The sequence below is a fragment of the Hesperophylax consimilis genome, chromosome 11, assembly GCF_061612785.1.
Source record: "Hesperophylax consimilis isolate HC1 chromosome 11, BYU_Hcon_1.0, whole genome shotgun sequence".
In the NCBI taxonomy this organism is placed as follows: Eukaryota; Metazoa; Arthropoda; class Insecta; order Trichoptera; family Limnephilidae; genus Hesperophylax; species Hesperophylax consimilis.
Genome location: NC_142846.1, coordinates 22,167,130 through 22,181,120, shown reverse-complemented (window position 1 = coordinate 22,181,120; position 13,991 = coordinate 22,167,130). Strand labels below are relative to the sequence as shown.

Below are 13,991 nucleotides of genomic sequence, written 5' to 3'. Positions count from 1 at the left end.
CACAAAACGTCAAAGAGGTACGGCGACAACCTTTATCACCGGCAACGTAATAAATACCACGCGAGCTTTCAAGTATTTGAAACCTGTTAGCTTCGGCAGGTATTGGACGCGTGACATCCAATTTCTCCCAATGCAACGAATGAATCGGTTACTTGAAAAACATCTCGTGTCCACCTAACATAGTTTTAAAAAGTAATAGAAACCCTTCATATATTAGTTCTTCACCGTTTCACCCCACTCTTCAAATATTTATATCATGTTTTCATTAATTGGACTGCCAAAATGGCAAACACATCTATTTTGACTGCTGTAAAACAATATGATTGTTCATTTGACAAATAGCATTACTAGTAAAAAGTTTTTTAAATCACGACTGAACTATGAGTTTTTGCAGAAGTTTATTATCAAATTGAGCGGGCATCTACATGGAGGTTTACATAAAATAATTCACTGTCTTAGGACATAACGAATATAACACGAAAAAAAATGTTTATGGAAAACAAAGTTTTTTTCAAGAAATTGTTAATCTCAACAATTCACCCATGTAATACTAGGTTCTAAGTCCACATACGGGTTGAAAGAAAAGTATATATTTATTGTTGTGGAAAATTTACAGAGTATTAACCCTTCAGGTTTTTAAATTTGTTTACCAACAAGTCCCAACGACATGGTGAATTTTCTTAGAATGCTCCCGAGGAATCTGAAATGTGCTACATATTACTTATTTTTGAAGTTATTGTTAAAAGAAATACTATTTTAGAAACTAAATAAAATTGTGTTTGAAATATTTGCATTTGAAAAAAACATTGATCTTTCTAACAAATATATTTTTAATATCAAACATGAAAATGATAACAAAAAACTAATCAGGACATTTTGACTCGGAACGTCCATAATTTTGAGAGAATTCGATATTTGTAAAACATATTCCTTTTGTGTAGGTAAATAGCAATAAAACTGTCATTCCACTTTTTATGCCGTTTATACAATAAAACAATATAAATAATTTTTTAACTTTAAACTGTCAATGAAAAAATGCCGCCAATTCGTAATCAAGCACTTGTCTTCAGAGGCTATAGTGGAATATGACGTTTGTGGCTAGTATCTAATGTCTTTTCAAGCCCTGAAAGGTTAACATGGATGAGTTGTTAACATTTTAAAGTGCGCAAATTATAATAATCGAATTAAAAATTTTCACAGAACGCACAGTTTACTATTTGTTTTCATTGTGTAGAGATGTTAACAATAATTACAAATAATTAAAAATATAAAGTGAGATAAGAATAATAAAACACATAAATTAATATGGTGTAAAAAGGAGAATAAAAAATAAAGTAAATAACAAACATTCAAGTTCACGTTAAAATATTACTAATATCCATAACATGTCATGTTGGTAGAGTGAAAATACAATTTTTCTGAAGGGTTTGGACGAATAGAGTTTTACAAATAAGCGATTCAAAGCAACGTGAATGAGTAACGGAACGAGAGGAGCATGAATATCCCGCGTATAGCGCAACCGTAATATATTTACCCATTAATTTGATTTAAATGTTAATTTGAAAATAAGTTGGATTGCTACCAATTTAGCCGGCTAGGAGCGGCGGCGGTCGAGATAGACAAAACACAATATAGCTACAAGACATGTGAGACTGTGTACTGTGTAATGTGGTGTGGGACTATTAACTATTAACCAAAGCTCTCGGTTGCTGGTTTTCGTTTTGTAAATTAATCGTACCTTCATACATGTGTTAAAACGCGTTTTCTAGTCGCTATACACGTAAGTCTCTTTACAGTCGAACCGTGGAAGAGTGCCTGATGCCACACACACTTTTCAGATTAAAGACACATGAAAATATCATTATAGAAATCAATTATAACCCTTCACATGCAGGTCTTTGTATTTTATCCACAAATCGCTTCATCGGTATTGTTTCAATAATATATTTAATTGAATGACTAATAAAAACCCATATTGCAAAACAATATGGTTTTGAATTTTCAGTTAGCAGCAGGAAAAACCTTAAAAGTATTTTTTTTTTATTTAAGTTTATTTAGGAAACATGCAGATGTACATGAGAATTAATTTTATGTTTAATATGGTGAATATTGAATAAACCAGTAAAGTTCCATTTACAAATTATTTATGGTTACAGGAAGCAAGTAGATAATAAAAGTTATAAAATTACACAGTGTAAAAATGAATGAAACGAATAGATAAACAATAAAGAAATAATTGTTTTAATTTAAGGTTTATTTGATCTTAAACGTTTTAAGGATACAGTGGAAGATATCAATATATCTTAGGGTATTTATAGTAAGATTTGCAGATACGCCAATTAAAGATTTTTGTGCGTATTTCGATTAGAAATGTTGTATAGAAAATAAGGTGTTCGATCTGGTATTGCGTTCAGGCTAACGAAATGCAATCCTTTCTAACAGAGCTGGTGGGTCAATAAGGCAGATCACAATCTTATACAAAAACAGTGCATCTTTTTTTATTTCTCCGTTTGTAAAGAGTAATAAGATTAGACTGATAATTTTCGAAAAGATGTTTTTAAAAAAATATCAGATGTTTCAAAAATGTTGTTCGAATATTTTCAATTCGGTTAATATAAGTATGTCATTGAGGATTCCAAACGACAGATGCAAATTAGAATGAAGCCCATCACCGAAGTATCATGAAGTATCCACGGTTTTTTCTGTGTGGTCAAGGCCAGTGCAACTAAATTCAACAAATTTATGTTCATCGTTAGTCATGTACCATGCATTATTTTGTTTTAAAATTAACTTGACTTATAAATCGTGGTTCACAGGGGATAACGAATCAAATATCAAAAATATGTTGAAAGGCACAAAAGAGTTCGTTTTTGAGGTCGCAAGTTATATTTATAGACGAAATGAAGTGAATTACATATAAGATGATGGATATTAAAATATACAGAAATAATTTAATAGTTTAGTATTAAATTAGCCAATCTGTGCAGTGTGAATAGAATTGTATTTTATGAATTTACGAAATAGGTTTTCTACAAAGTTAATAGCCTTACTATCAATAAAACACATTATGGAATAAATCATAACGTCTGCCGAACGATCATTAAACGAATAATACGGTATTGCAGTAGTTCACCTTTGCCCAAAGCTTTGTATGGTATTTACGTATTTACACCTGGATATCTATGGTATTTACGTATTTACACCAAGCATTGTTTGGGGGATTATCCGCCTTAAAATAAAAATAAATCTCAAGAAAAATAAATAATAAACAACTATTTCTAAACTGGTAATGGATATACTCTCCGACGACAAATTTAAACAAATCTTTATTGGACTATCTAACTTACCGCGGTATCCAATAATTTCTGGCCTTAAGCTCGCTTTAAAGGCGCCAATTGAATTATTATTGAATTCTTCTTTCCACAGATGGCACTAATGTTCTAAATCAATCGTTTTATTGCGATAAGTAGGCGGTACACTTACCTGTAGGCGGCAGAATAACCAGGAAATTTAAATTCCTATTTTTCTATGCTGCCTTGAGGAAAGTTCACGGTTATGACACCCATAAACTGTGGAATAAAACTTATTGAGTAAAATCTGTTTACATTTGGAAAAATGCACGAAACTATAAAAGTCATTTTAACGAGTTTTTAAGCGATTAACCACGCATTGAAATCGACACGAACGTGCATAATTAATTAAGGCTATTCTCGTAACGGGTAAAACGTTAAAGACAAAGGTTACTTAACTGCGTAATTGGTAGGGAACTGGATGTGTTACCGCTAAGCATTACGGTTATCGGCGTTAGAAGGAGGCGTATTATTTGAAACCAAGTAAGATATTTCTTACCGAATATGGCGCGAATTTTGACAAGTACAGTGATCGCAGGGCTTTTAAAAGCTTTGATAGTTTCAATGTAAGTTTGGCTGCCGTTATTTAGAATTTTATTATAAATAATTGCAAGTAAGACCCTTCAATAATAAGACATTATTACAGCACAATTTAGGGAAACTTAACCTTAATGAGCTATAGTCTAAATTTTGAATGACCTATTCAGAGGTATCTTGTATACAATTACTTTTAACAGGTTCAGTGTCGATCACTTCCATGAGTGGACTAAACATGTAACTAATTTTAATGGTAAAAAAAGCTCCTGGCAGCGAATGCGTTAAAATGGTAGGTAACCTAACTTGCAAGTTATATTATTAGCATTAACTTAAATCGTGGATATGAATGTAATCTTGAAATCGCGAATAAAAATGAAAGAATGAATAGTGAAAAGGAAATAATAAATTATGGAAAATATGTTGGTACATTACGAATTATTTGTAAAAGCATTTGAAGAAATGGTTCTTTCGTAAACAGATAATAAAGATTGAGTATGCAGTAAGAACAATACTGACGAGATATCAAACATATCGTACCGTATAAAATACAAAACCATTATCTTTCAAAGTGCTTGCTTACGGGCAGGTAATTTTCAAGAATATCTTCTTCATTTAATTAATAATCTACGTATGTACAAATGATAAATGTACATAGGCACTTTTACCAGGTTTATCAAAGGCAAACACATTGGTTTCAACTACAGAGTCGTATTGATGAATGACTCGTGTCGAAAAACTTTAACGGCCTTAATTACCGAGGGTCCAATAATTGAAACGTTTCATTCCTGTGCTTGTATAGGTACAAGAGCACAGTACAATGGACAAACCTGTCTTGGAGTGCCTAAATTATAATGGGATGTTAAGAGCTCTTCAAATGGTGTCGAGATGTTTTTGACAGATATTTTCCAAATAGGAGAACCCTCATCGAGCAGATGGCAGGCTGCAGTGGACCTACACCCTGGATTTCATAACTGTATAAGATAGCATAAATGTATCTAGAATGGGTAAGCATTCCAATATTGAAAGCGCTGATGTTGAGCGGTAAGTTTTTTTTCCCTTGAACAATATAAAAGCATTACAAATAAAATAAAAAGTTTTTCACTTGAATGCTTAAAATTAGAAAAAAAATGTTGCACTTCCCCACAAGAGCTGACAATACATTTTCGAGATGGAGAGAGATCTTATTTTGAAACTTTGATACTAACGACGGGTTGTTAGTATTAAAGTTTCTAAAGAATTTAAACAATTCATCAAATTTCAACGTTGATTTTCAAGTACTGCAAAAGTCTCATTGAAGTTCTGTTATTATGTTCCCAGAACTTCTTTTTTTCACAGAACTTGAATTTTAACTTTGAAGTTTGGTGAATTGTTAAAATTCTATGAAACAATCCGTCCTTTGATATAATATAGGTACCGACATTTCACTACATCCTCAACTGTTACGAATAACTCGACAATATTACCATCACAGTAAGCGGAAAATGATAGTTGTGTCGCGATAAAGGACTTAGTCAGCTGAGGAATTGAACTCATGATGACTGAAGGCATGGGCGGGAGCTAGACGCGATGGCAACAGCCATTGACCGGTCACTGTTATTCTTGAAGTTTCTTTAAAATTCAAATCTAACAGTCAAACCACTTGTTTTGTCCCTCAGTAGAAGTAAACAATAAACTTTCTTTAAAATCTTCTTGTCATAGAATAAATGACATATTAGGTATGAAATATATTATGTAACAAGCAATGTGGCATCTTGTATTTTTTAAAAGAAATCAGGTTTTCAGATAATTAAAAGCTCCACAGCTTATGAAAGAAATAAAACAGCGAGCCGAAAACTGTTGGGTTAACCGATAAATTCCTTATTTTATGTCGCTAGAGCTCGCCGTTCGAGAGTGCAGGGAATAGAAACCGATCTGAAGTCGAGAGATTTTAATCTAACTAACCAACTAACCATCACGCCGTTTCGCCGCAGGGGTAGGCAGAGAGGACGGACCGCCAAACAACTCGGTCTTGGCACACACTCTTTGCATCATTCACATTCATACATCATCTTCTATAATTCTGACTCTTTACATGGCCCGACTCGAGTATCTGATTCACTTGATCGTGCCATGTCTTCCTCGGGCGTCCCCGACTTCTGCTACCATTCGCATTTGCATCATATATCCTCCTTACACCCCTTTCTTCGCACATTCGCTATAGATGCCCAAACCATCTAAGCGTCCCTTTCTCACACCATCAAACATGGTTTAACCACACATACGTCTCAGGGATCTCATTTCAACAGATTTCAATCTACTTTCATGCTTTCTTTGCCAGTTCCATGCCTCATTATTAACAAATAGAATTCACTTTTTTAGTCAATATTTTTTAAGAGTTGAGTTTTAAGTAAGTATCAATCTAAAGTCTGTCAAGTTTTTTACAATTTTAGTCCAGAAGAGAGTTTATTCCAAGTTTGAGTCCCGAAAGCTAACATTTGCTGACAAAACAGACATATTCTTCAAAGTTCCTTTATCTTCGTTTTCTCCACACTGGTGGTCCAGTTAAAACAGATGGAGCCTGTAACTTATGTGCACCGAATAAAGGAACTCGTGATGTAACCATATTTATTGACAGGAATTATTGAAAAAACCATCGGGCCCCTAAGATGTACGATCACCGTTTGTGATTTTGGTAATGATTCCTTTCAAGTACTTAGCCGTTAAGTAGGAATGCTGATGGTGAACGGTAATACTATCCAATTAAAAAAAAAAACAAAGCGTATTAACAATAGCTTTAAGCAGTAGTAAAGAATGAATTTTCTTCCAGGAAGACTCGACTGTGATAATCTAGAGGTTTTTGTGTTCTATATTCTATTCATCAAGGGTGTGATAATATAATGGTTTCTAAAACTATTAAAGTTTATTAATTTAAAGTGGGATGTCGTCTCAGGAGGTCCCCGACATCTTCGATTCACTTGCGAATCATAATATGAAAATAATATATATTATTTTCATTAATATGAAAATAATATATATTATTTTCATTAATATGAAAATAATATATATTATTTTCATAGGTAACCGGACCAAACAGAACATTTTGGAAAATTGTTCTTTAAAAAAACAGGTCAGGTTACGTACGGATAGATTAGATTTTTAAACGACTTTTTATCACTGTTCAAGTATTCTGTATTGTCACTTTTCTGTTTAGTCTAGTTTTTCAATACAATTTTTTTGACTAATGTTATTTTATGGTAGCTGCGGAGCCATTTTAGTAAGGTCTATTAGAATTAACAATCAACATCACAACACTCTTGTAAAATAAAATAATTGAAGTGAAAAGATTTTAGGCTGCGGCAAATTGATTCCACGAACATAAAGTCAGATACTTTAACCATTACGCTACGGAGGCGGTTTTAACTTACTTACCTACTCTCACTTCAGAGATGAGAGGCGGTTTTAACTTACTTACCTACCTCACTTCAGAGATCTACACTACATTCACTACACTACATTCATCAATTTGTCCTTCCTGTGGATTCCACACTTTACAGCCATACACCAGAATTGGTATCGAAACTGCGTTTTCGACTGCTATATCGTGAATATGTGATTGTATCATGAACATTGTGGTATTCATCTGGTGTTTGTTCTCTCGTCAACAAATTTTTTTTTTTTTAATATTAATTGTGCAAGTTGGCTTAATTTTTTTATTAAAATTTCCTAATGTATAAAATAATTCACTTAAATATGATTTAATTAGCGTGACAAGGTAGTTTAATATGAAATTATAATATGCATGTATGAATATGAACCGTGAGAACCACATGCTCTTTGAGAACGAAAGCAAACCGCTTTACTCAACCCAACCATACTCCCAAGTAAAAAGGATAATTTCAACACAGTAAAATTGGAAAAGTACGAAAAATACGACTAATATATACTTGATATGATTATACTAATATGACTTGTCTACTCGGGGACTCTAAATTGTTGATGACTACGTGATTCCTTTTTACGTCGGCTGAAGTATTGCCGACAACGTAAGCTTGTCGCCCGCCCACGCAACTTCATAAGTTATTAGTTACCTCTATGTATGTTCTAATCGCCCAGTTAAATACAGAATAGTTACCTTAACTCCCGTTTAGAAAAGTATTATTTTTATTATTACGACTGTAAATGTATTACGTTCGTTATTGTGTGCTAAAATGTTTCGTTGATAATCTCACTGCAGTTTTTTTAATGTGGATATCAATGCGTTGAAAATATCACAACCACATCCAAATCGTAAAGCTTAAAAAAACAGGTTAAAAATAAAAAATAATTACTTATGAACACTTTATGAATCTGAATAAAAAAAACAAGCTTTCAATAAGATCAAAATATTGTGCCTGATCTACACCCTCGCCATCGGCAGACTATTCGTATGTTACCACTTCACTCAAGTATCACTAGCGCAGTTCTAGCTTTCAAGTTAAAAAATAACTATTAAAAACGCTATACAAAAATACTGCTATTCATTCCAAATTATAAAGAAAAAGTTAGATTAGGGCACCCATCAGAGGTATTGAAAATCTAAGATATAAAACAAAAGTGCACAGTAACCGCCCGAAGCTGGGTTTCAGTTTTGAACAGTTTCGGCCACTAAACGAGTTTCGGCAACGGCGTCGGTTTCGGCTAAAAATCAGTTGAAACCTGTGTTCGACGTGTTAGTACAGTACAAATTGTCCCTAAAAAGCCCCAATAAAATAAAAATCGGTAGATTCACAAAACTCATTAAAACTTGTTATAACCTATTTATAAAGCAGTTTAAGAATGCGAAGAGATCCTAACTAAAAGTGGGGGAGGCGGGGGGTGGAAAATGTTTTTTTTGGGGGCGGGGGAAAAGGGGCACTAATTGAGTTTCACGAAAGTCGAAGTGTGCGGTATCAATTTACATGTTTTTTGCATGCAGATCGAATAAAATCAACGCGATAAAACCAGTCAGTTTCGGTCGGTCACTGTAGTGTGGCAATCTTATCAAGGCCAATAAAACCAAACAGTATAAAGAAATAAAAACGAAAAATCCAAAACCAAGTTCCCACATAACATCCATTGAAGGTGCACTAAACAAACAACAAGCGATTTAAAAATTCAATTTCATTGTACAAATTATACGTTGGGCCGATGATCAATTTAAATAATCAGTTTTTTGCCAGAAGGCACCGAACTATTTCATTATTTCCAAGGCAATGTAAACAAAATAAAGAGTTTCGTAAAACGAGATCTGCTTCTTAATTACATTGCTCGAGATGCCCAGAGCTAAAGAGAAATTTAAACATGTGCTTAGAGTTCGTTATTATTTATCTAGTTTAATTTAAACGAACGGTTTATCAATACCTGAGTAATTCAGTGTAAGGTGCTATATGGAAAACGAGAATAAACAATTGGGATTTCAGATAAAAGGTTTCCCCGGGGCGTGCACTAATTTATTGTACGTTAGTAAGGTCATACTTGTAATTTGATTTCAACTACGAAACAATATTGATTGTTAATTTAATAACAGTATCGTGAAAGGCAAGCAGAACGATAAATCTAGAAGATTTACCATATATATTTTGTCGGACAAACGTAAAATCGATTTGCTGTAGGTATGCCAAGTAAATACATCATATTGTTCGTACCTGCTACTTACAGTTGTTAGTTTGTATTATGGTTACACAACGAAATGAATAATAGGAAAATAAGAGAGATAGCTTACTTCTTTACGACTGGAGGCCTTGGTATTACGTGGCCTTCGCATAATATTTTCTGATGATCAATATTTCTGCTCGTAAGTTCCTGTTCAAAAAGAAAACATTAGAAAATAATGTGAAACATAAAACATACAAAAAAAGGCGAAATTCATGGCTACCTAATCCACGGGTGTGAAGGATTTAGTTTTCTAAACACAAATATTTTAAATATATAGATCTGTTAATAACAAAAAAGTAATAGGTCTTCAAATAATAAGCGAAATTGCAAGAAGAATTATCGATAAGTTACATCGAAAACCTGGTGACCCGACTCTTGATTTCCAGAAGAGTAGATACCTCGGACAGATGACCCCCAAAGGATTCTGTTACACTTCGTCCCTGGTAACGTAAGCAGGGAGGATATATGGCCTATAACAAAAGACAATATACTTCATCTGCAGGCGTCAAGAGAAATCGGCAAAACAATTTTTTTTGCTAACAATAATGTCGTAACAAGATGCCTGCAGATACAAGTATATCGACTCTTGTTTTACGGCCGTATATCCTCTCTGCATACTTTACCAGGGAAAAAGTACGAAAAATATATTATTTGGGGGATCAAGTATCCAGGGGATTAACTAGCAAAATGATCAACTGGAAAAAGGATCAACAGTCCGGGGGATCAACTGCCGGGGTATCAAGCGTCATGGAATCGAAAACTTAGGGATTACGTTGAGCTTTTTTAATACAAAATAAAATACACAAAATAAAAAACGCACTGTTTGGATTGCGAGACTACATTGGTCATACTCGCAAAACACAACATGATAAAATCTGCACTTTAAAACACGTTGGTAAAAAGGCACCTACATCACCGATGCTCCGAATTTCGATGCAAAACAAATTGAATTCGGCGTAAAAATGCTTACAAGCCGCAATCAAAATATCTGCATGGATATTGAAAATCAACACGTAAAAGTCTTAAACACCTTTAATATATGCACTCCTGGGAACAGTTCTGGTCGATAACGTTATAATCGTTATTTTCTGATGGTGAGAGGCTCGTTAAAAAGGACATTGACTTATGTGTCGGGAAAATGGTTAATAACGGCTCATATAGTTACTTATTACTTTGACCGGTAGTTGCCGCTTTCGGCACTGTGTGCTTGTTTTAAAATTTGAATATTGCAAAATACAACACAAATGTAAAGGGTATGGTTGTTGGTAACACTGGTGTATACACTTTGAAGATGGGTAGCATTTGTTACTGCCTGGACTGTGTGCAGTATTTAAATATTCATAAAGGGAACGATACAAATTGTGACGTTTATTAATTAATTGAGGGAGAAAGTCAAATTGGATATATTTCGGTGAGAGGATACATTACCAATACAAGTCAAGAATTAACATCTGTTAAGAGGAATAACCATTAGTTGAGAGAAACGGCTCCGCAGCTTTTTTCATAAATCTCTCTCCATGGCCATAAATGTATTGATAAATGTTTTGTTTTGTAATTTTTCGTTTTATAAAATCTTTTGTTTTGTAATTTTTCGTTTTATATAATCTTTTGTTTTGTATAAATTTTTGAATTCATATTCCTTTCTTACAAATTTAATTTACTTATTCCATATTATGCTGTCTCGGTAGAGGTAAAGTCAAGAGGAGGAAATCCATAATTGGTTTTATTTTGGCTATATAATACTTATGTACAAACTGAAATAAATGTAAACTGAAGAGTTTCCGAAAATTAATAATTAAATAAAAGTTAACGTATTTAAAAAAAGGGTTATAAAAGCATCTTAATGGCACTTAAATTACAAACGACCGATTTAAGTTCGGAACTCAAATATTTCGTAATAACTGTATAAATATTAATGAAAAATTCGAACAAAAAAACGTTTTTTTCAAAATTTATAATTATTTTTCTTCATTATATTAACATACTGGGTTAGGCAAGATTATATTTTTAATAACTACTTTTACCTAACAAACAAATGCGAAAGTTGCCTCTGTAATAATGAAAAATGGAATTCGTTATTTCGTAGTATAAAATAGCTCACATCCATTATAGATATTTGTTTTCCATTTTGATTTTTAAAAAAATATTCAGATTGGTTGGGTAGTTTTGCCTTAAATAGAAAAATAAGTTTTATATGAAAATAGGAAACACCCGTTCTTCTTAGACACGTTTTTTGAAAAATCGATTCTAATCAAATTTTCATAAGATTGGATTAATATATTGATAATAATTGCACTACAAACTAAACATGTGTTATGTAGGTAAACAATATTTTTTTGTAAATTCACGAAAGCGTGATCGTGAGTATAATTGATATTTTACCCGTTGTCCCATGGGGTCGGTAAGTAATCGACATAAACCGAACGCTACAAGACCCTGCGCAGAAACGTTCCACAGTGAACTGCTCCGCAGACCGTTACGTTCCTATGGCGAACTTAATTTTCTGCGCAGGGTCTTGCAGCATTCGGTTTATGTCGATTGCTTACCGACCTGTGGGACGACGGGTTTATACTCACCCTATTTTAGGCCTTACAGTAAACCATTGTTGCGATGCAAATAAAATATTAACAACAATGTTCATGTTGGGTATCTCGAAAGTATACAGTTTTACATATTTAAACAAGTAAAATGGTTGCTATTTTACGAAAATATAATAATGGTGGAAGGAAACTTACTGAAGGTTCGTAATATTTTGTTGAAAACGTTAAATCAATTACTAAACCTAAATTTGGAATAGTTTGAATTAACTCTCTAATACCCCATCTGGAACAAACGTAATAATATGTAGCTACAAAACAAATATTATTCATAATAAAATATAAAGAAAAAATATATCAGGAATGATATTTACCTGATTTCTGGTGGCCCGTTGTGTTGGAAGTAGGTCTAAAAATAAAGAGATAAATCATAATTAAGAAAAGTTGAAGGAAATATTATAAGAAACCAAAATGGCTCTGATTCGGAATTATTAATGTTGAAAGGGTCGTCATTAAATATTGAATATGGAACAATATTCCGTGTTTTTTCTTGCAACATTTTTTTTTTCCTTTTTTTTATAGTGAATACCTCACAAGAGTCCCAACTGCTTCCGTCTGGAGAAGGGAAGGGAAAGAGGAAGGTGGGGAAGTACCTGGCTATTCAGATCTAGTCACTAAACACGGCTAAAGCCATTTGGAGCAACGTTTCAATTCTGAATGGTGGTCTTACACCAGGGCGATACTGGTAGTATCTTCCACTCTGGAACGTGCCGCAAATATACTTTTTTTTTTTTTTTACATTATTTAATAAATGTTTACAAGTTACATGTTTAGACATTTTTTTTAACTACCATACTAGGCTAATGCCCGTGTTGTGGTAGTTATACATGAAATAATAATAACAATGACATAAAAGAACTAAAAAAGTAAAATAAAAGTAACATAAGTATGTAAGTATAAATCATAATGAAGTAATAATAATAAAAATAACTTAGAAGAACTAAAAAATACTATTTTATAGAAACATAAGAAAGAATTAGAGAAGAAAAAAAATATATATATTATTATATATACTATATATTATTTTAATTAATTAATTGTGAAATAACACAAATTAATCAAATAAAATTTATTTGCGCACGCCGGGTTCGAACCCGCGACCTTCGGAATGGCAGTCCAATGCGTTACCACTGGACTATGCCGGCCGTCATAATTAATCTTCCCGTGGTAAAAAAAAATACTAGTAGGTTACCTAGAAAGCAAGTGTACAACTGTATACCGTACACATTACTATACGTATTAGCACGGGGGCTGATTCATCAAATAACCCTAAATAAGATTTTTTAAATAAAAAATATTAGAACATGAAAATAAAATAGTTTTCGTTGCAACAATACCAAAATAAAATATGTTGATAAAGAAAGCTGAAAAAACCGAGTATGTTAGTAGGTAGGTACAATAATAATTGTTACACTGTATATTGGTGCTGCTCCACAATTCACAACACGACCAATCACTTATCAATTGAAATAGAGCAGTTTTGTTGACCAAAAAAAATATTCATAATTAGCCTTAAATTTTCTGATTTCAAAAAGATATTATATAATGTATGTACGTGAATATCAAATAAAAATAGTTTATATTATCGTAATAATGTAATGCCATAAGTATAACCTAGTTAATCGAAAGGCATATTTATATTTAAAAAAATATATTGTTTTCGTCACTCAGCAGTTATTCATAAATTAAATTAATAAATACATAAAATATCATATATAAATCGCTGTTTCCTCGTCGATGAAACGTGCCGCAGAAATGAAAGAGGTCAAAGAGGCGGTTCGCATTTTTTTCACCTAATCGGAAATTGTGAATTCCAGGAGTTAATAGCATTAGGCATTTAATAAAGGTATCCGAA

At 32.8% G+C, this 13,991-nt stretch overlaps 1 protein-coding gene across 2 annotated transcripts in view; it reads right to left on the bottom strand.

Moving 5' to 3' along the window:
* The window catches only part of LOC149419917 (RNA/RNP complex-1-interacting phosphatase homolog), a 126,374-nt gene that overhangs the window by 46,222 nt on the left and 66,161 nt on the right, over positions 1–13,991 (bottom strand). For both annotated transcript variants that reach the window (XM_089637084.1, XM_089637083.1), the window contains exons 3-5: positions 12,451–12,485; positions 12,275–12,362; positions 9,607–9,686 (exon numbers count right to left, since the gene is read on the bottom strand). In XM_089637084.1, coding sequence (XP_089493210.1) covers positions 9,607–9,686; positions 12,275–12,362; positions 12,451–12,485 — 203 coding nt within the window. The remainder of the gene's footprint in view (positions 1–9,606; positions 9,687–12,274; positions 12,363–12,450; positions 12,486–13,991) is intronic.